Below are 25,149 nucleotides of genomic sequence, written 5' to 3' on the forward strand. Positions count from 1 at the left end.
AAGTTCTCTCCTTTTCTTTCTTCAATTCCTCTCTTCTCTTAGTCTTCTTGGTAACAGCCTTGGAGAGAGCTCCTTATCAGCTTCTTCCTGCTTCTCAGCTTCTTTTCGCTCCTTTAGCTGACAGGCCTGCTGTTAGCCCCTTCTGCAGTAATTCGTCCATGAGGGGCAGTAAACAAGTAGAGCAGAACAGGATTAAAAAGTCTAGTGATTAATTAGAATTGGTTTAGGTCTGACACACCTTGAGATGACACCAAAATGAATCATCCTAGAGTGCAGCCTTCAGCCCCACTACTTGTATTTCTACATTCAGGAAACATATTTTCTTCCTTTTACACTGTCTTAATTTAAAAGCTGAAAGATTCAAGAGGAATTACTAAATCCTCCAATGAGTCCATAAAGTTTCCTCTCAATGATCTCTTTAGTGCTACTGCAGTCTACTGTTCAAGTATATAGGGAAAACTGTCACAATAATCTCATTAACAATGTGTGCTTTGTTAAAATAACCATCACAAAAACTCCAATCAGTCATAGAAAGGCAGATAAAACAGAATCAGTATATCAATACTGAAAATCTATTACAGAAACAGAGAAAGGCAGAATCCAAAAACTTCAGAAATGTGCATATAATATAATCATTTAGTTGAAAAAAAAATAATACTCGTTTCTTAGAACAAGTTTTTTTTTTTAATCTAATTTTTTCTACTTTGCATAGCTTTACCTCAGCAGTCCACAGATTATTTTTGCTGTATTGAACCAGTGAAACAAGGATATTTAGTCTAGATTGTAAATTCCAGAAGGAAATATTATGCAGCTGTTATAAATGAAAAGTTAAGTTAGGTTCCTAATTTATCAGTAAAATACCTAACTGCAGAATGATATCAACAAGAAATTCTATTACTTTGGAAGAGCAGGGTGATATGTTAGAGAACGCTACCTTTCCAGACACTGGAGAAGAAGGACTAGCACAGGGGCTGGAATAGCTACTGCTGTCTGCAGGCTTCACCGAGGACTGAGCTGATCTGTCATGTGAGGATCGTTTGGAGAGCAAAATGTCTTTTTCTTTGTACTTCTTTGGCTGGTGGAGTGCAGGAGTAGTAGATTTCACTGAAACCCTAAAAAGGACATACCTTGAGTTTCACAAACAGTCACTGAACATTTTACATGGACCTGTCAGCCTACTGCATGACCACATGTATTACAGCAACTACAAAATCTATTAAACCCTAACTAAAAAACCCATACTGATCATGCACTGCTTTTTAATGCTGCTGTTAAACCTCTTCTGCTACTTCTCAAACATCACAATTCATGGACAATATTCCTGACTGCTCTCTCTAACAGCAGGGCCAGGTATGAAATACTTCTTTATGGGATTAGAAAGCAGCATACAACAGTATAACACTTTTCATCTGTATTTCCACTGTTTCCACCTCCTATTACTAGCAGAAATTTAAGTGAAGCTTGTATACATCAGATGCAACCTACAGCAAGAGCAGAAGACTTCAACATCTTACTTTTCAGCATGAGAGGACTCAGACAATTCAGTTTCTGTTGAGCTTTTTCTGCTGTGGGTTGACTTCCATGTAGATGTCAAAGGAAGTTCTTCACAAGTCACAGGTCTTGGTCTCTGGCCAATTCCTGAAGGCTGCTGCAGACCTGCAGACTGTTCTTCAGCAGTCAGAGCAGCTGTAATTGCTCTTAAAGTTGTTTCATCAGCCTGAGACCATGGCTTAGCAGGAGCTCGCATACGACGCAGGAACAAGCTGTGCCACTTCTGCCTGAATTGCAGCAGCATACCAGCAGCCTGCAATGAGTTCTAATTCTGTTAAACACTGATGAAAATTATATCACGCAGGTAAGAGGACCCTGTCTTTTTCGTATCAGGCAGCACCTGGCATTCTAATATAAACAGGGTCCACAATGAAAGGCAAGACTAAGGTCTTGGGGAAGGGGAATAATCCATATTTAAACTAAGATATTAATTTGCTTTCTTTTCCTTGGGTGCAAGGTAATTTTTGAAACATTTCGTTTAGCTCTGTACTAAACTTAGCTTTGTATTGTAAAACCACAGACTTTTTTTCCTTTTTATATTTCAAGAAAACCCAATCCTTTCACGCTTTATGCCCTTCCTCTCAAATCAGTCTCAACTCATGCACTCTTCAGTCATACTTGAGGGAAAAGAGCTCTAAGTGACATTTTTCTTACAGAGACATCTGCTGAAATGTGATGACTAAATTCAGAAGACTATAGTCTAATTCCCATGTTATCAGAAATGCTTCCATTAAAATAAATTTTAAAAAAACACTCTTTTGGACATGTCTAGGAGAGACTGTGTTATGATTAGAGCTGGTAAAGCTGTATGTTTCATGACCCATAAACTACCTCCTACCATCGCCACAGCTCCTCAATGACATAAAGACTTCTATTTCAAAGAGGTTTTGAAATTTATCCTTCCAAAATCCGACAGCAACTTTCTTTCAGCAACTCCAGCTTCAAGTCCTCCTTTTTTGATCCAATTTTGTTTATCCTCTCAGAGAAAGAAGAATACAATATGCCAATGTGACTGTTCTCTCAGCTCTTGTTCAGATTTTGGCTATCCCAGCTCATGCTATGGCCTGATGGAGCACCATGCAGGCAGGACAGGAGGCCAGAAGGAGCAGAAGGGCCCTTATGCAGCCACTGTCACCTGCAGCTTGCTGTCCCTTGCAGCCATTATCTTTTGTCTGGCAGTCTCTTCAGAATTTGCTGACTTGTGGAAAGGGACAAAACTGCCAAGCTCAGACCTATAAAACATCATACTGCCCAGAAAGTTTGTGAAGCAGATCCAACAGCATCTGGACTGCTGAGGCTTTCCTGCTCCCTTGTGTAAGAGACAGGAGACCCACACCAAGATGGAGGAAGAGGGATGAGCACTCTCACTGTTGACTTAGGTGACCAATTATTTTCTTTCTTTTTGCTCACAGGCAAAAGAATAGAAAGGTATGGGTGATAGGTGATGAAGCATTGCAACTTGGATGTTGAATATACGAATTCACACAACAGACAACTCTGTGCCAAAGGGGATTGAAGCCCTTTAATTCCTGATGAGCTCATGAAATAAAGGTTAAATCACAGAGTACACAGTTTGAGAGACCCAAATGGACCATCACGTTCTTGGAGAAAATTCTGGGCTGCTCAAATGTTACAAAAACATTTTCACATCTTTTTACAATTCCTCTACATTAAGCAAACCCAGGAGTAATTTCTTACTTACTTCAGGGTCCAGTTTGAGATGGAGCCATTCATCCAGCTTCAGCTGTGCAGTTTTGTCCTCCATCTCACTGTCACTGCTATCATTAGATACCCCTCCCCCTGAATTAAAGACAAAAGATGCATTAGCATCTCTGTATTATTTCTACTTACATACAAAAATCCGCATACTACTGTGTTACCAGCAATAGTATTTTTCCTTCTAAAATTGACTTTAAAATGTAAACATTTGTAAAACTACCTCTTCTTTTCTGCAAATACACTGAAAAGTCTTTGTTCCAGATAGCAGCAATCAAGTAGCCAGACCTGGTGAAGGTCCCACTATGTAAAAACCTGTACTGATATGATGTGACTCAACTCATGTACCTTCACCAGCATTCACAGGCCACTAACCAACTTTTGCCTAAAGCTGTTTGCAAAACCACACGCAGCTCTATTTCCTAGTAAAACAGCAGATTTAAAGACCTCCTAAGAAAAAAATATATATACATATGGCTATTAATTAGGATTCCTGATTTTTCTAAAATGCAATTCAATCAGCATGAACACTACTCTAAGGTTCACAGTTTAAAAGCAAGACAGGAAAGCTTCAGAAATAAGTTGGACTTTTAGTTTGATTCAAACTATAACAACTACCAGCAGTTATTTTTGCTTCCATTCCAACAGGACTCAATTTAAATGAGAAAAAAAAAAAAGGAAATTTGTATATATTCTCTATTAATGAGACAGAGTAAAAATTTAACAGGGTAGAAATCCATTTGGATTTAGGTGAAATGTGCCTCTTTGAGCTACCTAACGTAAGTAAAATATGCTGTTTAGTCTGTAACTGCAGCACTAGCGAAACTGCCCCAGCTAAGGAGAAAGAATGCAAATTTCCAACTAAAGAGATAAGAAAGACTCCTCAGACCTTGAAGCAAACAGCGCAGAGTGACTCAGGAGTTCTCTCTGTACTTTCTGACAAAAACTGAGTACAAGTGTAACTAGCTCTAAGTGTAACGTGAAATCAGAATGAATATGCATGAACCTATTGTGAAATTCTACGAATATGAAAATTAGGTAGAGTAATAAAAAAGGATCAGGAGTTTTCAGGGGCGTGCATGTCCTTTGAAGGGAAAAGATCCCTCACATGCATCCAGTGTGGAAATAAACATACCATGCCTTACAAATCTATCGAAATTGCGGGGTCTTGATTTTTCACCACAATTCATTACTTACAGTTAATAGTACAGTTAACTGACATTAAAAATTATTAACAGAACATATCTTGAAAATGTATGTGTCAGCTAGAAGCAACATGACTTGTTTGCCATATTGATTGTTTCTAAATTATTCCATTTGAATAATATGGTTCAATGTATCAAATAAAGTAGTCTGTAGAAAAAGAACATACATACTGCACTTCTCAGTACCAGTATGATCATGAGACATTGTGGCTGCATTTTTTCCTTACAAAGTATACTGCAATTTCTGAGACCCTAGAACTGTGTAATTTATGGACTTGAATATGCAAGGAATCCCAAAACTGAAAGATTTCTTACAGAACCGACAAACTCTTCCTGATTAGCTACAGGAATTATGACAGCGCTGTTTTCAGAATCAGCCAATATATGTATTAAATATTACTGAAAAATAAGCTTTCCATGTCACACACTGATGTATACCAAAGAAAACATTCCAAATCCAGACTCCAGTGTACCTCGAAAGGATGAAGATGCCTGCAAGGCATTACTTGGCAGTCTGGCTGGTCCACTGAAGAGACACACGGTGACAGGTGTCACAAGAGAACAGCACCTGATGTTTGCTGTCTTGTGAGCTCTCGTCATTTCATTATATATAAGCCAGTCTGTAGGGAGGGCCTGGATGGCTGCAGCTTGTCCTTTTGCTGAGGCAATCTGTACAAGAGCAGGTAAGACCAGGCTATTATACCCTCTACCTGTAATTAATATAAATTTGAAAGTATTTCTCATTTTATCCAGAGACATTGTGGATGCCTCAACCTGATAGTGTTCAAGGCCAGGCTGGGTGGGGCTCTGAGCAACCTGGACTAGTGGAAGGTGTCCCTGCCCATGGCAGGGGGTTGAAATGAGATAAGCTTTAAGGTCCCTTCCAAGCCAAACCGTTCTGTAATTGTGTATTTTGAGAAATAAATACATGTATAATTAGATACATATAAAAATATACATGCAAATAAAAAAGCATGAGAGAATTCAACCACATTCACAAATTATCCTACCATGATAAAACAAAATATTTTGCTTTAAAAAGAAATGTTAAAAAAAAGTTTGAGAGAAAAACTTGCTTTTAAGAGTAGGGATTATTGTATCTTTAAAACAATTTTATAACTGGGGACGTTTTTCTGCCATTTTGCCTTGTTCCATCTAGAGAAAGGACTAATTGAAACAATGGAAAATTAATCACCTCCAATTCTATCAGCTGGGTAGAACAGTATTTTCTAAAGCTGTAGTGTAAAATGCCCATAGTGCTTTCAAAGTACTGACAACTAGGAAAAGACATTTCTAAAACACATGATAGATTTTAGGGCCCTTTTTTTTGAACTATGAGATCCAAATGATTTTACCTTTTTATACTGAGACTCAACAAGAACAGAGGTAGGATGAAATTGCACTTTCTGCTCCTTTGCATCAGTCAACCGCAGGCTTTCTCTGTCTACATGCACAAGATTGGGATACATCCCGGCCACTAAGGCAGCTTTAATTACAGCCCAGTTCTCAGAGTTAGCATTAACATCTCTAATATCACCTCCTCCTCTGGCTCTCACAAAACCTGACAAATGAAAAAGACAAAACAGGGCCATGTTAGCTTGTGTTTGGTTCTCAAAAGGAGTTAGAAACTAAAGGTGAAATAAACGACTTATTTGTTGCATTTTTCACCACTGCCAACCTTAACAGCACCAAGAAGAAACCATTACACTGAAATCCTTCCTGATAAGGGGTTTTATACTAACACAGAATATTACTATTTCCTAAAATTTAAAGACATTTCCTATGGAAATGATTTATTAAAACATGAAATGCAGTGGCATGTGAAGATGAGGGTGCTTTCAGTTAGATCAGCCACACTTCCTCATCTACACCATACCCTGCATGAATGTGTGCATAAAGGTGTATTTCAAATTAAGTAAGGAAAATTACAGCAGTAAACATGATTTTGTTACAATTTCTACATGCTTGACTTTAAAACAATGTTAAAATAGTTTCCAATTTCTTTACCTGAGGCTCTAAGTTGGCCAAGCAACTGTGTTCTCATTCCTGCAATGATTTCCATTGTGGCTCGGGACAGGAAGTTCTTTTCACAGAAGGCTCTCTCCCAGCCATCACTGCGTGCCTTCTGCCATGCCTGAAAACATTTTTACATTTGCCTGTTAATTTGAAGGGCTTAAACTAAAACTGCACTTTTTTTTAAAGATTATATTTATGTCAATAAAATAAATGCAAAACCCACTCTAAAAGTTAATGTATCAAACCAGATACTTTTTTCTGTTCAAGAATTAGATTCTCCTTACGTGTTCACTAGAATGATGACTATGTCAAGTTAAAACAATAAATAAAGATCATTACATTAAGATCATGATTTGAAATTCAGTGTAGTAGGATATAAAGAGGCACATTGTTAGAACATTTAGAATTTTATAAGGTTTAAAAATATCAACAAAACATACTATAAAAAGGGTTCCCTCACAAATTTATGAGTCCAATACCCAGGAAAGCCGCTAAGCAAAAAGAAAGTCTTCTCCGAGGACTTAATCACAGTCCACCACTCTACATCCAAGTGGATTGGTACATTTGCATTGCTTGGGTGATGTGCTGTGATTAGTACTCTGTGAAATGAAATACTACCTGGAAAGCCCTGAGCAGGGTCATGTGGTCACTGAACGTCCCAGCAGCAAAACGCTTCTTGCACAGCATGGCTGCACACTTTTGGGAGGCCAGCGTGGGCAGCACAAAAGGGTCTTGGTAGGCAAGAGCACAGGCAATGGTCAGAACAGGATCCAGGCACTTCAGAACTACAGCATACAACACCATTTTACCGAGGTGTGGCTCTACAGATAATTCAGTGAGGTGATAACCAAGCTCAGTGAGATCTTCACAAGGGTCCATGGCATCTATGGTCTGTTTATAAACAAACAAACAAACAAAGGAGAGGGAGACGGGTACAGTGGACAAAATCAAATCAGAGTCAAAGCAGAAAGGATGTGAATACTGGACATTAACTAGATTTGTTTCCAAACATTAAAAAAGCAAGTCAGACTATTAACAGAGACAAGACTTTGAAGCACTCTCTTCCCTCGACATGGAAAAACACATCCCCACACACAAAATGAAAACAGACAATAAACAAAAATTCAAAACATCCTAAAGTAATTAAAACCAGCTTCAGTACAAACTGAAGTCAGTAAGACAGACTGCTATACCACAAATTTGGGATCAAACACAATTACCATCTAAACCTATTCCTTTTCTGACCTTAAGCATATGCACAGCATTTATCACAGTCACAGCAGGTGGAGGATCAGGAGCTTTCATAAGAAAGTCTACAATTGGACAATTAATTGGAGCCAGAATTTTTGTGTACAAACAAATATCCTGCAATGTAAAAGGCAAAACAAAGAAGATTACCAAGATTTGGAAACAACCTCCTAACACATGACTTGTTGCAATTAATAGTATGGTTTGATGACATTATATTTTTTAAAGTTATAATTTCTAACTGAACATGCACCTGAAGCGGCATTCTTAGAAGTTCTGGAGATTGAAATTCCAACATATTCTGAAATCGGAGCCTGCTGAAGAGACGAAAGCAGACTCCAGGCTGACAGCGCCCAGCCCTTGAAAGTAAAATAGAGGAAGTTGTGAAAATGAGGATTTCTGTCTAAAAACAAAACCAAAAGCCAACAAACAGACACAGAAACTCAGAATGGAAAAGAAGAGGCAGTACTATGAAGAAAGTGTTGTAAGTCACACGCAAAATGAGAGTTTTCCAATCATGAATAATTTTTGAGAGTGTGGCTATTTTTTACTGTAATTTTAACCCAACACTGAGAAATCTGGAAAAAGAAAAATAAGGCTTATCTAATGTAAAGTGCTGTTAGTTTTTCGCTAACCTAAGACCAGTCCAAATCTCAATCATCCTTTGTTGTAAGGAATCAGTTGCAAACTTTATTGCTTCCCCTCACATCCCCCAAACACAAGTGATGCTTGGAGTAAAAGGTAGAATAAAGATTAAATAACTTGTGAGTGAATGAGAGACAGCAAATTCTGCATACGTGCAGCTTAATGCCAGTATGATTGATTAAACAGGCATTTGTTGCTACATAAACTTCTGAGCCCTCGCCCACAGTGTTGGGAAGAATATAATTATGGCCTGTTAAGTCATGGATAGGTTGGAGAAAGTGAAATAGGCAGTCCCCTGCCCACAGCCAAGATGTGAAAACACCCCATTGGACACTGTGACTGCTGGTGCTACATGGGAGAAAGAGGAAGGAGAACAAGTTAATGGGGGGAAAACAACCCAGACCTTTTGGAAATGCCTGAGCATCACTTTTCTACAACTTGGGAAATTCTTCCAAGGAAATACATACTGACCCTACACACTGGACTAGGCTAGAAATAGTTACTATGTTGTGTGCTTTTTTCTAAACGTAAAGGACTGTGGATTTCTGCAAAATGGAAACTGGTATGAGGCATTTATTACCTGCCTTTTCTCTGGACAGCACTGGCTTTTGAAATCCACCCCATTTTTAGCATTGTAACACGACTCAGTGCATCAAAAGACTTCTAGAAAAACAAATTAATATAAAATGAAAACTCAAAAAGGTACATGAAATAAAAGTTACTAGTTGTTTAGATTACCAACAGAAGTTTTCTAAAAAGTATGAAACAGTAATATATACAGCAGCTTCTGCAACAAAGGTACCTTCTCAGTTTTAGTGAATTTATGATGGTATCGCCTTTGTAGTATCTTAATGCTCTACAGGTTTTGAAATTCAATGTTTTCTAGTCAATAGGTAATTGCAAGTCAGTAAAAGGTATGTTAAATCTGTGTTCTGAGATATCACAAAGCAAGTAAAAATACATTATTATACCAAATAAAGTTTTTCTTTTTATCTCACTTGGAAATTATCTACTTATTTTCTTAGACTGATGTGAAATTACAAAAAAAAAAGTTTGTTTTATGAGAACTTCAGAAATTTGGTGTGCATATCGCCTCTGAAATCCAGTTTCATTTTCAAAGCCGCACACGAGGTCTCAAATTGCCTCATTATGTGTTCTCAGTTTTCTTGAACAAGTAATTAGAAATGGGCACTGAACACACCAAAAAAACTGCTTAAGAACTTATTGGATTATTTTTGGACTTGATACAATAGTAGAACAAAAGGAACTCCCAGTGCTCTCTAAGTCTCAGGAAGGTGGTGGTCTAAACTGAGGACTTGTTTTAAAAATCCAACAGAAATACTAAATTGAGAAAGAGAAAGATCCATTAATACATCAACCTAGATTAACTTTTACAAGGTTTTTTAGACAGCTAGCTATTTACAGTATTGTCTTAAAACAAATGGATGTTGAAACTTTTCAGCGAGGACTGTTGCCTGACAGGCACTTCGCTCTTAGTAAAAGCTTTTTTTCACTTTACTGTAAAGTAAAAACAAAAAAAGTTCTCCAAAATTTATGCACTGTGTGTTTTAGAATCGTACCAGGAAAATTTAAGCCAGTCATACCTCTTTCACCTTGCCTGAGTCAATGACAAACACCACATCATTGACTGTTATGCTGGTTTCTGCAATATTAGTAGAAAGAATCTGCAAAGAAAAAAAACCCAAACCACCAAAATTATAGTAACTGTAAAAGCAACGGCAAAATAGAACATTGTAGCCTCAGGCAAAGTCCTCTAATACTTGCAATTTTGCGGATGCCAAAAGGTGGAGTTTCAAGCACTTTCTTCTGATCCAAAGTCTGCAAACTTGAATGAAGCATGAAAACTTGGTATCTAATGTAAGACAAAATGAACATTTTAAGGATCCTAAAAGAAGCAATGAAAAGCCACAGTAACTAAAGGTTTTACCTGTCAGCATTATCAGCAAATCTCTTGTCATCCAAAAGAATGCGGTCCCTCAGGCTCATTATCTCATCATACCCAGGAAGAAATATTAAGATTGCTCCTAAAAAGGAAGTGGGTTTGCAAAGTTAAACAGAAAATTCAAATACATGTCGACATGTCGATTAGCACTCAGAAGGTTTTAACGTTTGGGGATTGCTGAAAAAAGAGCACGATTCATTCATCAGAAGCTGAAGCCACAACAACTGGTTAGGCATTTACCTACCTGCATCAGAACTATGACAGATGCTGTGAAGTAAGTGCATTATCAGATCCAGATCCACTTTTTCATCATCAAAACTGTGATGATAAGCTGTCAGTAGTTCTCTGTCCTCTGCACTAAGGTCACTACCACTATTTTGGACCAGGGAACTTTCATCCAGATTTCCAAATTCGAATGAAGCGCTGTAACAGAAAAATACACCAGAGTCAAGGCTGCCCCTTCAGGTTTGCATTGAGCCATCAACTCAAACTTAGACCAAGACCAACATGACTATTGGTCTTGAATTCTAATGTTTAAGTATAGCAGAAGGGAATCACCATACTATTGCTGTTCACTGATTTCAATGTTAACCCAACAAAGGATGCCACTTCATTTATTAGTGTTAACTTTAGTTTTCTTCAACTTCATTGAAACACAACCATAAGCAAATGAAAGTGTAAAGATACTTCTCGTTTATCCGTTCAAGGAAAACTATTTAAGAGATATGTATTCTCCAAAAATTTCCCACTAGCAGAAACTACACTAAGAGAAATTATAATACATATAATCTTTAGAAAACACTACCTCAACTATGATAACTGTAAGTTAATCAGAAAATCATTTGTGAATGGCCTAGTGTACACATTACTTCTGTAAATTTTCTTTAATATGCTTATTGCATATAAAAATATACAGATAAAAACACATGACAGATTTGATTCCAAAGTAAGCATGTGAAAATGGTACATAGTATAGAATTAGTGCAAACATAAATAAAAAGATACTGAGTACAAACTATTTTGGTTTTGAAATATTCCTATTCGTAAAAAAAAAGTATTGCTATTCAGTCCAGATTTTACAGCATGAAAAGCTAAAACCTGTTCTGATTAAAAGAACACAAACCTCAAATTCCCCATCACTATCATATACAACTCGTTCTGCAAAACAGTTACAGCTTACCTGTAGGATTCCAACAGATCGACAACCTCTGTCTGTCCAAAGTGCCTAGCCCAGTCCACAGCCATCCTGAAAGAGTTGCACATGTATTTTTATTATATTTTTCACTTCAAAAGATGAGTATGAAGAGCACATCAGGCGAGGTAATTGACACCAGACTTTTGTACCCATTTCTGTATTGTTATCAGTACTGTTATTGCTGGATCTTCAACTTCCCATTTGAAATAGGTGTTAACAGCTATCTCACTTTTAGGTAACTACAGCTCTTTACCACAAAAGAATGTCACTTTTACACAGGAGCACCTGCAAACATGCACGAGGAAATGAGGAGGAAGGAGGTGCCATTCCTTTCAAAAGCCCACAACAACGTGCATAGATCAGACCTGCCTGTTTGCAGTACCCTTTAAGTCATCTCCAAAGTCACACCCCAGGCGTAACATTCAGCTATTGCATGCCTTTCAGAAGCTGTCCTCCTCAAAATGCAGTTCACTGTTTTACCTTTAAACTGCATTTCTTCCCAAGTTTTTCAAATGTTAGTACCAAATATCAGACCCCTGCAATCCTGATTCTTATCATGCCATACGACAATTATTTACTGTCCTTCCCTGTTTAGATGAAGACATACTCCATGACCACAAAACTTGAGTTTTTCCAGATTCACAAATATTTTTACATGCTACAACATATTTAGAAACATCACAGGAAGATCTTCTGATATAGGTAACTCCATGAAAATAAGAATTGAGAAACATTTTGGTCCAATTCAGTAGATTACAGTTGTCCTGCTAACCAGTATCTTAAAAAAGACCTACTGAAGCAAAGTTTATAGCTCATAATCAAGACCATGTAATTAAGAATTTGATTTAGAATTTACAGAAAACAATGTGATTAAAAGGAGTTAGAAACTGTTGAGGCTGTCAAAATCTATAGTTCTTACAGCAGTGTGATAAGTTAGCAAATTAATTTAGATGTTAAAGAATTTTCTTTCTCTCTTCTATATTGACAAATAAATCTGTCTTTTGGTTTCTCTGTTTTTACCAGCCATTAGGTGATTTGCAGTGGATACTTGTTCCCATGCTGATCAACTGTTCTACTTGACTCAAAAAGCCTCTTCCTGAAGAAATCATCAGAGCAGTCACACCAGTTTCACTGTGCCTATAATCAACTGAGAAGTAAAAAAAAAAATCCAGCAAACCCAATAGAAATGTTATTTCTTCATCTAAATATAGTACAAATATTGCTTTCAAATTCCAGCCCAAAGAGAATTTGTTTCCTCACTTTATATGTGCAGTCAGTTCATGTGAATTCCACACTGTTTTAGAAACACACTTGTCAATACATCAAAACAACAACAACTACTAACTAAACAACTTATTAATTCTGCTAGCCCTATCCATTTTTTCAGTAGGCATCAGAATGCAAAGGTAACAACATTTGAAACTGGAGATAAAAGTAGCCATAAAAATCAAAGTAAATTTGAGGGTTTTTTTTTCTTATGTAATAGTACAAGAAACTTACCACTGACATTTTCAGTGAAAATAAGATTTAACACCTGAGCAAATGAATCAGTATCTTTATGCAACCAGATGTCAGAAAGACAGGAATCCATTTCTTTTACTCTCCACCTTTCAAGGCAATTCACATCTTTTTCAGTCTGAAGATAAAAAACAATACTGAAAAATTAATCTCTTCCAAGAGCTGTCTTTATTCTCATACATTACCCACAAAGAATTTGAATGGTTATTTTTCCCAGCAGCAACCAGAAATCCAGCACTCAGGTATCAGTTAACGCATTGATTTTGTCATATGCAAGTACTAAAGTAATGGCAGTGGAGCCATTTGATCTGAGGAAAAGCTGGGTACAACCACCCTAACTGAAGAGCACACTTCAGCAAGAGCAGTTCATCCTAATCAAGTAATCTTTAAAATATGTTAATATCCTGAAAGCCTCTACAGAACTACCTTTAGAAAACAGATTTTAAATGGCTAGTAATACAACACAAATATGAATGTCTCTTCCAACAAAAGAAAAATCTTACCAGTTGATTAAATACTGTGCAACCACCATCATTCAACCATTCGCACTTCTCATTTGCCCTTGGAACCGATTTTTGTCTCTGATATGTCCCTTTGTTACTGTTACCTTGAGCTGAACACCACTCAGCAAGCGTGTTCTTCTGTTTCTCTTCTAGAATGCAAAATATTCCCCAAGAAAGTTTTAGAGTCATCTTTATTATCCATTGTTTTGTACTAAAAAAGACAGTTACAGCAGGTCCAAGTTTTACCTATTCAACCTCTTTTATTTAATCTAGAATGCTACTACCAGTCCAACGTAAATGACATGTTTAAGAGTACCCAAAGTGCACCACTGCAAACAAGGGCTATAAGAACGAGGTAAAACCCACCACTTTGGTGTTTAACCCCCCAAGCCTCCATTATTCCAAACTACTGCATTTAAAGGGTCTTCCTTGAGTAATCACCTTCCACACAATCTCAGCCCAGATCTTCTTCCAGAAATGGAATGCTGAAGACAAGTGATACAGTCCCTGCATGTAACAACTTATTTTTGTACACAAGTGGAAGAAACATTAGAAAACACCAGTGTCTTAACTGAACTTTTCTGTCCCCAGTGATCAGAGATGAGCACTGTGATAAATATCCTGTTAAGATTGCACGTTATAGCTTTGGGGTTTGCATTTTTCTTTTAATTTTTCTTTAAATAATCTCTGGGATCATTACTTTCAGGTGCCAGGAAAACTTCTGAAGCAGTATCTACTTAATCAACTGAAAACCAATGATGTTTAGCTCAAGAGTGTTAACACTTACAAAAAATACATCCATGCCTGAAGAAAGCAGTGAAAAATGTTACTAAAGGGAACAACTTGTCCATTTTGTGCAAGATGTACAAAATCCTGCCTGCTTTAATAGCTGCACTATAATTTGAACCCAAAGGTACAGAGCATCCTATGCTTCTTTAGTATTCATGTGGGCAGAGCCCCCAGTAATAAATAACTCTACAGCATAATAATTAGAAAACAGATTACATTTATCAACTGAAAGATAAAAGAAAGCAACCACTGAATAAAGGTGATCTTTTCTTCTTTAACTGCATAAACTATTTCAGTAATGTAAATCCTGAGAGCTTAAAGATACTTCATGTCATCTAATCACATCTCATTTAATCTCCTGACTTTGGAATTTTAGCAGAAAATAATCCTGTTAATTGTTTGTTCAATCAATCAGTGATTCTCATTGCCAGCCCTTACAATTAACAAGTCCACCCACCTTGCTGCTTTTCTTCTTTGTACTTCACCATCTCTTTGTTTGTATGCCCAGTGCTTCGTAAAATGTCCTCCAGAAACATCTCTTTAACTTCAAAAGGTCTCCCTTGGACTCAAATAGAAAAAACCCATATAACATTAGCTGAAGCCACTAGCTTCAGTTACAGCATTCATTTTTTCAAAAACAATCTTCACTGGAGTTTATTTTTCTCAAAATTATACAAAACAAAACATTTCCAAAGTTAAATGCCACCTTGTTTCTCCTCAACCTCCTCAATTTTATCAAGTGTTATAGCAAGAGATGTTCATAAGATTGACAGTTATTAACTATAATTTTTTTAAATGAGAAAAAGAAAACAGCCATTTTTGTTTCAGGTTACAAACAAGAACTTGCCATGTAAGTCTGCTACCTGGATTTTAAATTTAATTAATAAGCAATTAATACAGCTTTTTGCTAGGTTCCACATGGATCAGTACAAAGATGTACCGATCTACTTTCTTTTCATGAGAAGCATGTGAGAAGACAGACTTATCTCCGTGTCCTCAACTAATTCAGCAAAGCTTTCTTTACTGAATACTTCTTGACCGATGAGACATCCCAGTGGCCTTTACCTTCTAGTAATTTATCCTGATTTCTTTTTCAACATGACTGTTTTCTAGACCTTATCTGTGAACATTAAAGGATGCTTTTTGCATGAAGAATTAAAATCTCTGCATTTTGATTTCTTGTCCCTTAAACTGACTATAGATCACTCAGGATTTTCCTTCAGAGAGAACAATCCACAATTCACATACTTTTAGAAGCTGTCAAAGAGGAAGCCTTCCAGCACTGATCACAAACTCTGTGTACTACAGCAATTCACAGCTACAAAATGTTGGTTTCCGTGGTCAGGAGGAGAATCAAACCTTTTACATTACATTAACAGACAAAGATGCTTCTTTTAGTTCTTAAATTCTCAAAAAAAAAAAAAAAAGGGAAAAAACCATCTTTTCAATTGTTATTGGCCCGTTACATAACCAGCACAAGCACTGTGGTCAACTGGAGAGACTGCCATTGGAATTTCCAACACAAATTGACCGATCGGAAAGAACAGGAAGTTGCAAAAAGAGTAAACTGGAAAGCCACATAACAATCACAACTGAGGCTCTCGCTTGCAAAGAAAATTCAGAGAACATGAAATCATGTGTAATTTCCAGATTCCTGTCTCCAACAAGTTGCAAGCCTTATTTTACTAGGCAGAAATTCAAATCTGGGAACTAGAAATAAACACTTCCATCTGCAAAAAAAGAAAGGAAAAAGAGGTTTCCTTCTCACAAACATTTGCTAAAATAAACCAGCAAGCAATCCTGTTTCCTAAAACTGTTGAGATTAAAAACAAAAAAGGCTGACATGCAGAGAGTCTACCTGATTGTCAAATAAAGCATTTATCTTAAAAGCTACTTTTCAAAACACATTCAACTTGGACATTATTGTTGAAAAAGTAAGAGGATTGCAAGGTGCCAGAGAAGGTCGCCCATGCAGAAAACCTGCAAGCCAGGAGCATGGGGAAAAAAACACAAACCCAAAAAAACCCCCCATCTCCCACGCATTTATATGTTGCCTCTACTAAAGATCAGTCACATGAAATTAAAACAGCAATAATGGTAACTTTTCTTTGCATTTGAGAGCAATCTAACCGCAGGTAACTGAGTCTGAACACAAACTAAGAGAAAATAGATGCCATTTCTGAATATTTACCTAGATGAACAGCTACAGATTTTCTTTAAATCGAAGAATCGTGTGATTCTTTTTTCCTGTGAAACCCGATCTGCCTGAGCCTGTATTTCTGAACTGAACAGGTACAGTTATCTGTGTTTCATCCAGTAACCAGTAACAACCTTCACAAAGCCTGAAGAGTGAGATTCTACTGGAATATATTGATATATATCACTCTCATGTAGCTCCTAAGTCCTGTATCAGCATGAAGATAGCACGTCAATAACCTTCCTACTTCTTCAATTAATGGTGGAGGAGGGCAGGATGTACCTGCATTTACAGAACTCCCAGTGACTAAAACACTTCTCTCCGAATGAGGTACAAATAGTCAAGAAACAAGAAACCTGAATACACGAAGAACAAGGATTCCTGTAACTCTCAGTGCCTTCACTCAGAATAGTTTTCTCCAGTTTAGTAAGATCAGTGAGTCTCAGGGCAAGTATACTCAGATTTAAGAGATAAGATCAAGACTTACTATGTATTACTGGGCAGCTTCCAAAATACCTAATAAAGAGATTTGTATCTAGAGCAGCACTAGAAAGAATTAATTTTAAATTATTCTGGTTTTGCAGCACATCTCTCAGTTTTATTAGCAAGAAGTCGCTGAACCTATCCCTCTCATGTACTTCATCCTGTAACAAAAGGAAAAAAAAAGAGAATAAAAACCATCACAGATTCAGGATCACAACTTCTGACAAAAAAAAAAAACTTTTCTAAAACAAATAATTTTATGATGATTTGGTGGCACATTACAGAGGCCTTAAAATGTGTAAGTCTAATTTAAGTAATAGGATTTTTTTTAAATTATCCATAAGCAAAAGAAGTACTTCAAAAACTTTTTATCAGCGCTGAAAGCATTGTAATGCTGAAGCTGTACGCACCTTAACTTTAGAGGCTAAAGTGAATATCTGAAACCTCTCTGATTTTGTATTTGAAGCCAAATTTCAAGAAAACTCCACAAACCACAAATCCTACAAATCTTATTTTCATAAATTCTCACTTCACCACTGATGAGCATTTAAAGAAATGTATGACACCACATAATCAGAAAAACAGACAGATTGCTTAGACAAGTCATACACAAAGCTTATAAATTAAGGCACATAACTGATTAATCATCTTTGTCATTCTTCTGTTTTGATTTGTCTTATGAATGAAGGAAACAAGGACTCAAAATACAAGGTTTGTAGGCTGACATCAAGAATGTACAGATCATTCTCAAGCCTTTTTAACTTTGATAAACAGGCAGGCACCTAAACTTACCTTTTAATCTTTAGGACTTAAATCTTGCCATAAACATTCTAATTCCCCTAACTTATTAAATTCCACAATAGGAATATTAACATACTCATAAATGAACACATCTGAATAATTTGCTAGCCATTAGATTCCACATTATCTTGAAAACTCTGGGCAAACAAATGGACTGAAAACTTGGTATTGCTAAAGCTAATGATAACAGAAATTCTGACACGATTACATTGAACCACATCAATGTAAGCCTCCCCTAAGGATATTCTGCTAACAGGGGAAGTTCAGAAAAATTTACACTTTCATCCTTCTCCACTCCTCCTGATTCCACAATTAATCATTGTCATGAAAATAAAATAAGACATTTTTACAGGAAAATACACAAACACATAGAAAACCACCAAAATCCACAAAACACGCATGCTGCTCTAAGGACTCAGAAACTCTTTAAAGTTGATTCAGCTTCTACCAAACAAAAACACCTAAAGTGCTCAGCAAATCTAAATAAAACAAATGAGGACCTCATTTTCCAGGGCAATACATATTGCTCCACCCCACATGAAAGACCACAGGATGCTCACCACAATAACATGGGTCACAGTGGAGAAGGTGCTGTCTCCTGCCATCAGCGTGCCAAGGAGCATGTCATTAGTGCAGAATGTTACCAGTGTCTTTGGAGAAACCCTATGGAACACACACAGAGACAACTCAGGGGGTTTGCACCATTTAAAGGCAGCTAGCTTTCCATGGATCAAAAATTAAAGCAGCTGCTGACCAGAAGAGGAATTACAGTTTTTTCTTCAAAAGACTCCTGCACACCACTTGTTTTTAAACTATGCCTTTTCCCAGACATTTCCTAACAATTTGTAGTACTTGCACCCCAAAACTTTGGACAACGGATTAAATGAAAAAATAAGATTCAAATTTTAATAAATGAGGAAGTAAAAGAGAACCGTGAAGAAACTCTGCATGTCATTCAATTTACTAGAAAATTCCATGTGGAAAACCAGGTTCCAATTCCTCAGCCTATGCTTGGATATAGCCTTTGTATTTGTCTACACACGGTGGGATGAGCCTGCCTGATGCCAGGTGCCTACCCAAGCCACTCTATCTGTCCTCTCCGTGGGCAGGGGAGAGGAAACACAACAAAAGACTCACAGGCTCAAGAGAAGGACAAGGAGAACGTGGGTCTCTCCCATGGGCGACAGTCCTCCATGAGCTTCTCCAAAATGAGTCCTTCCCATGGGCTGCAGTTCTCCATGAACTGCTGCAGCATGGGTCCCTTTCCACAGGGTGCAGTGCTTCAGGAACAGCTTGCTCAAGTGTGGAACCCCCCAAGGGTCACAAGCCTGACAGCAAACCTGCTTCTGTGTGGCCTCCCTCCACGGAGCCACAGGCTCTGCCAGGAGCCTGTTTCAGAACGGACTTCCCAGAGGATCACAGCCTCCTTCAAGCATCCACCTGCACCAACGCAGAATCCTTCACAGGAGGATCCCTCCTGCACCATGGGCCTCCATGGCCTGCCGGGCCACAGCTGCCTCACCATGGGCTGCACCATGGGCTGGTCTGGCACCTGGAGAACCTCTTCCCCTCCTGCACTGACCTTCCTGTCTGCAGAGCTGCTTCTCTCACATGCTCTCACTGCTCTTCTTGAACTGCTGCCTCTGTTGTGCAGGTTTTCCTCTCCCGTTCCCCACTGTCCCAGAGGCACTACCACCATCACAGATGGGCTCAGCCTCGGCCAGAGGCAGCTCTTGGCTGGCACTGGCTCTGTCACACACAGGAGAGGCTTCTGGCACCTCCTCACAGAAGCCTCCCCACAGCTCCCAAAGCCTTGCCTTGAGGACACAAAACATTACAGCTGACTAAATCACAAAATCATCTGCTCGATCCTCTGGTTCTTCAAGAGGTCAAAATACTGAAATGTTACAGTTCTATACCTGGGGCAGAGTTAGCTGTTCCAATAAAAGCAGCAATTGTCACTGCTCTCTCTGGTACTGTCATCCTAAAGGAGCTGAAAAGTTCCTTTGTACTGTACTCTACAGCTCTTCTCTGGAAGACAGTTAAGAAATTTTAAAAATTATATTTCTGTGTTACTATAAACACCTCTAAACATCTCCACTCCAGAATATTTTTGTCCACAGGTCAAAATATTGTTATCTCCCCCTTTTAGGGTTTCTCTGGAGTAATTGTATTGATTCTTCTCAAGCAGGATTTTCTCCACTGCTTCCAGTAATGCTTCCATTTTCACTTGACTTTGCTCTTCTTCTGCCAGCATAGTACTTCCATATATTAATCACCCAGTTTATTTGCGATACATCTTCACTAGCTCTTCTAATCTCTTAATATCCTTGTGAGCTTTCATACACACATTTGAATTCTTCTTGTGGCTTTGTTGTTCAAGCACATTCATTTTCATCAGCTATGTGTCGTCTTCGTTCACTCAAGCAACACAACCTTTTGCCATCTTCTGGTCACTCATATCCCAACTGCTGCCCCTTCCCTGAAATGTCATTGGCTACACAGTGCAAAGATGTAAAAACTGCACACAATCCATTCATGCGCTGCTTTACAGACAAATTCATCAAGTGATACTGAAATGTCCACTTTTACACTTCATGTTTTAAACACAGAAGCTGAAGAAGAGTAAATTTAGCCCAAACTAGACTGATAAATAATGCTCAGCTTCATCAGTCACTTTCCAATTTTGTTGTTTTCCCTTTTATGACTCCTATGTCATATGTTACAGCATGCCGGTGTTCACACCTACCTTCAAAGCTTGCAGAACTTTCGGATGTTGAAAGTAGAGAGAAAAAAAAAAAAGAAAAAAAAAAAAGAAAGTGTAGACTTGATCTGAAAATCAGACAAGGATTTCCATGCATACACTCTGCAGAAGTAGTCAACAGAAAATACCTGAGATTCAGTGCTATAAGACAACCTACCACATGAAAATTCCAAAACACAGGAAGAAAGCCATCCTTTTCACTCTTACGTATTCCTCACCTGCAGTAACATATCCCACCTGTAAGGCTGCAACCCAAACATACTGCAGTTTACACGTACACAAGATTCACAAGACCAACACAAGATCAACTGACACTCAGAAATACCATTAGTACCTGCTTTCTAACTGGATCTGGTAACCAATTGTCTGGCCAATCTTCTCTCTTCTTTCTGCTGCCACTCTTTCAGCCACAGCAACAGCTGCTAAACGTCTCATCTGAGTACAGAGCACACGACAGGGAGTTCCATTCTTGTAGCAGTCATCAAGGATAAATTGAGGGATCTGTAAAGAAGTGGTTCAAATTTACTCTTTGAGAAAGTCACAGCCTTGTTAGCACAAGTTAAACAATTTAACTGCATCTCAGAATTACACATTGCAAAATACTTTTCATTAGATTATCATGGCATACATACCTGAACCAGCGGAAAATAAATTTCTAAGTATAACCTATTTGGGTTTTTTTTAAAGAAAAAACTTGCAGTGCCTCCCACCTGCTTCAGAGAAATCTAAAAAAAAAAGTCCTGTAGATAATCTCTCATTTTAACACAAAAAATACTCGGGGTACTAAGAACAGAACTAGCCTTAGAAGAAAAAGGGCTATACAAACATCACAGCTACTTTTTCTTCAATATTTTGTATTATTTTAATGAAAAAATTGTATCTACCAGAAAATTGTGAGGAATCATTTATGCTTTTAGTACCTATCTACTGGCTTAGTGTTTCAAAAGCAAGAAAGTGAATTGGAACAAGATTTTCAATCATACAGGAAAAGAAAAGCCTTAAAATAGCATAAAAATATCCCATATCACAAATGTTACACAATTAGCATTAGTTTAGAATAAATACTGTTATCTTTTTTATTTCATTGTAGAAACATACTTGCGTGGTTTTTCCTGATCCAGTCTCTCCTATAATCAAAACAATTTTATTGTCCTTTATTATTTGGACAATTTCTTCCTGTTTTTCAAGAACTGGTAGAGACTGCCTGAAGGAATCAAACTCTGATTCCCCCCTTTTCACTGGCACCTGGGGGACACCATCACTAAGTCGAAAACTTATCTTGTTTACTTCTTTGTTTTCTGTGAAGACAAGTTAAAAGGTTATTTATGCAGATTCAGAGGAAGGTCACAAAAACACTGCTCAAAAATTGTACTGAAAAATTAACACTGCTGACTTTTTATGCATCCCTGTGGGTAGAGTGACAAGCACATCACACATTTAGAAGTCATATTTATAGCAACATGTCCTGCTGCAGTGCTTGAAATAGGCATTTTTCAAAACAGTTATTACTTTCATAGGTATTTTGAACAAAACCAGACTCTTCCAGAGCATTGCTCCAAGTCAAAAAAGCCTACAAAGAACAAAAGGAGAAACAGAAACCAAACCAGAGAAAACCAGCCTGGTGTATTTTGGTGGCCTTTGTATCTGTGCCCACATTTCACACCTGCAGTTCTCCCTAGAAACACACACTCACATAGTTAAACCTTGAAGCTATTCCACACCTTTGCCTGAAATCATACTAATGCAAGCATGCTATATCAAGAATCCTGGCCCCCACACAGCAGTGTGACGTGTTAGAAAGCAGTGCAGAAGTAGCCAAAAAAGGGGCACATCTTCTGAGGGAGCTACTTCACATCCATCATTGCAAGTGCTACTCTGTAATTCCTTCCGAATTATTTTCCAGAAGAATGAAAAGCTTGCTGTAAACTCAGTTATACATATTTAATGTCATTAATAGATTCATACACTAAATTTCAAGCTCTGTTGTACCAAGACAAACACAGACTAAGAGATCGGGAGAACTAAAAATACATTCTTGAGATGCAGAGAAAGGCAACTATTGGACTGTTCATTAACTTAGCCTTACATTCCTAAGACATTGCCTTTCAGTACTTTCATTATAGCTTCCCTCTGTTCATTAAACAATCCTATAAAACAACTGAAACACTTGAAAATAACAGAAAAGGAAGCACTTCAAGAACAGACTCCATGTATCAGAACCATGCAATTAAACAAGGTATATTGACACAAGTGTTTTCTGCTCACTACACCCATCTCTGCACACAGAAACACAGTGTAACTTCCACTTGTAGCTGATAAAGCAATAATCTAGATTAAAGCCTTGCTTTTGAAAAAAAACCCCAACATTTTATCAGAAGTTTGTCTTTCAGTGAACTCTTCCATATTCAAGAAATCAAGAAGTCTGGACAGTAGTCTCTTAAGGAACAAATATATTTTTTTGTAGAGATGAAGAAATAAAAATTAAAATTCTTTATCAAGGACATTAATTTCTATAAACAGAACAGACAATATTATTTTCTCATACAGGTGTTCTTACGGCATCAGGGTAACATTGACTCTTCAATCCCACCTCATAGTACTTGTATGAAGCCACATTTCAAAATGTGCTTCCAAAAAGATTTGGCTGGAACTGGCTCAAAGATTCTAAATTAACACAACACAAGGTGGACATCACAATGTGCATGATATGACTTCCCAATTCCTCACAGCACCAGTTATAAAAGACCTTAAAAGTAAGGAAAATGAATGCGTTTGTTTGAAGGTGTTTGTTAGGACATGAGAGGGGACAGAACAGAAGGAGGTTTGTTTTGTCACTGGGTTGCAGGTGGTTTTTTCAAGTGGTGTCGATGGACAAGTCCAAATCAGAACACACGCCGAACATACCAGATTCAACAGCACAGGCATTTCCTTGATCTGTCCTCGGCAGGAGTTCCGTGCTTTCCTTATTTGTGACAGGAAAGCGCTGAATTAGACTCCAAATGGTGTGTTTCGTATAGAGAGCCAAGTCACAAGTCATGACTGCGCGTGCCTCTGATGCATCCTTCTTCCTTACAGTGAGGTATCGATTGGCTCCTTTTCTGCCGGGGGGAGAAGTAAACATATTTTAGGAAAAAGGAACATACTCTAGGTTGACTTTTATCTGTCAAGGTATGAGACACTATGCAAAATATTTGGGAAAAAAACAGAAATCGCAGAGAGAAGCGTTTTTAATGGAGCCATTAAATCCACAAAGTATAAAAGCAAGCTGCCCCAAAACACATCACAAGTTTTTCCAAACATGCGTACAGCAATGAACAAAGATGCTCATTTCTGTAGCTACTTTTACACTTTTTTCTCTAATACTATTCCTTGCAACACAGTTGACTATGTTGAAAACATCAATCAGGTTATCATTAGCCTTGAAATACTATTTGTGTGCACCAAAAAACTGAAAATTGTACCCCGACTCACCCTTTGCTTATAGATACCAGTCCAAGAGACTGACAGAGCCGGTGAACAAATGCTCTTTCAGCACTAGTGAAACTAGAAGGAAATTCCATCTCTAGAATGATAAATAATATTGAGAAAACAGTAATGATGCAACAGGCAGTAATCTTGACATCTCAATGTTACAGAACCACAGAATTGCTAGGATTGGAAGGGCGACCACCCACTGCAACCCCCCTGCAGTGGGGGTGCAACTCTGTCACCTGCTCCAGGTGCAACCCCCCTGCACCTGGAGCAGGTGACAGAGGAACACATCCAGAGCTTGGGATGTCTCCAGAGGGGGAAACTCAATGCTTTCCCTGGGCAGCAGTTTCAGTGCTCTGCTGCTCTCAAAGGAAAGAAATTCTCCCTCATGTTCAGGTGGAGCTTCTTGTGTTTTAATTTATGGCCTTTGCTCCTCATCCTGTCACCAAAAAGTTTGCACCGCCTTCCTGGGACTCATCTTGAAGATATTCAGATGCATTAGTGAGATCCCCTCTCAGTCTCCTCTAGGCTTAAAAGGACCAACTCCCACACCTCTCCTGCTAAGAGATGCTCCAGACATCTCATCTCATCTCATCTCATCTCATCTCATCTCATCTCATCTCATCTCATCTCATCTCATCTCATCTCACCTCACCTCACCTCACCTCACCTCACCTCACCTCACCTCACCTCACCTCACCTCATCTCTCTGCCGGACCCCCTGCAGTAGCTCCCTGTCCCGGTGCTGGGGAGCCCGGAGCTGGACACAGCACCCCAGCTGCGCCTCACTAGGGCCGGGCAGAGGGGCAGGATCCCCTCCCTGACCCGCTGCCAGCGCCCTCACAACACCCGCAGGCCGTGCCCGGGCCGGGCTGTTCCGCGTACCCGCCTCGTCCCCGCTCTGGAACCGCTCCAGGGCGAGCTGCACCGCCATTTTCACCTCCTCGTCCACGCCGACCACCCTGACGACCCCGGCCCGGGCGCCCATCGCGGCGCCGGCAACCCAGTCCCCCGCAGCCTCGCCGGGCTCCCGCCGCGGGACCCGCCTGTGTCGCCACATGGCCCCGACACGGCCCCGACACCG

At 38.5% G+C, this 25,149-nt stretch overlaps 1 protein-coding gene across 2 annotated transcripts; it reads right to left on the reverse strand.

Moving 5' to 3' along the window:
* Window positions 1-839: 839 nt before the first annotated feature.
* Window positions 840-25,149, reverse strand: LOC137467002 (3'-5' RNA helicase YTHDC2-like). 2 transcript variants are annotated; one of them, XM_068178578.1, is made up of 26 exons: window positions 24,951-25,149; window positions 24,066-24,156; window positions 23,499-23,692; window positions 21,693-21,892; window positions 20,929-21,095; window positions 18,391-18,493; window positions 17,034-17,190; window positions 14,807-14,914; window positions 13,561-13,709; window positions 13,040-13,175; window positions 12,560-12,686; window positions 11,525-11,590; window positions 10,589-10,767; window positions 10,330-10,426; window positions 10,167-10,254; window positions 9,986-10,066; window positions 8,962-9,044; window positions 7,990-8,095; window positions 7,734-7,853; window positions 7,107-7,379; window positions 6,480-6,606; window positions 5,828-6,033; window positions 4,946-5,141; window positions 3,254-3,351; window positions 1,515-1,804; window positions 840-1,112 (listed from the first exon to the last, which is right to left on the reverse strand). In XM_068178578.1, the coding sequence occupies exons 1-26, from the start codon at window positions 25,123-25,125 to the stop codon at window positions 842-844; spliced, it is 3,888 nt and encodes a 1,295-aa protein (XP_068034679.1). In that variant the 5' UTR covers window positions 25,126-25,149; the 3' UTR covers window positions 840-841. The 2 variants fall into 2 exon arrangements, with proteins under 2 accessions (XP_068034679.1, XP_068034680.1); XM_068178579.1 differs by lacking the exon at window positions 14,807-14,914.

Source organism: Anomalospiza imberbis, unplaced genomic scaffold (genome assembly GCF_031753505.1).
Source record: "Anomalospiza imberbis isolate Cuckoo-Finch-1a 21T00152 unplaced genomic scaffold, ASM3175350v1 scaffold_50, whole genome shotgun sequence".
Lineage (NCBI taxonomy): Eukaryota > Metazoa > Chordata > Aves > Passeriformes > Viduidae > Anomalospiza > Anomalospiza imberbis.

Bases quoted from the DNA above. Each gene is read 5' to 3' on its own strand.
- LOC137467002 (XM_068178578.1), bottom strand. From the start codon at position 25,125: ATGTGGCGACACAGGCGGGTCCCGCGGCGGGAGCCCGGCGAGGCTGCG. The intron at 21,893-23,498 runs GTATGTTCGGCG...TTGTCTTCACAG, and splicing joins TGCCTGTGCTGTTGAATCTG to AAAACAAAGAAGTAAACAAG. The intron at 5,142-5,827 runs GTAAAATCATTT...GCTCTTGTACAG, and splicing joins TTGAGTCTCAGTATAAAAAG to ATTGCCTCAGCAAAAGGACA.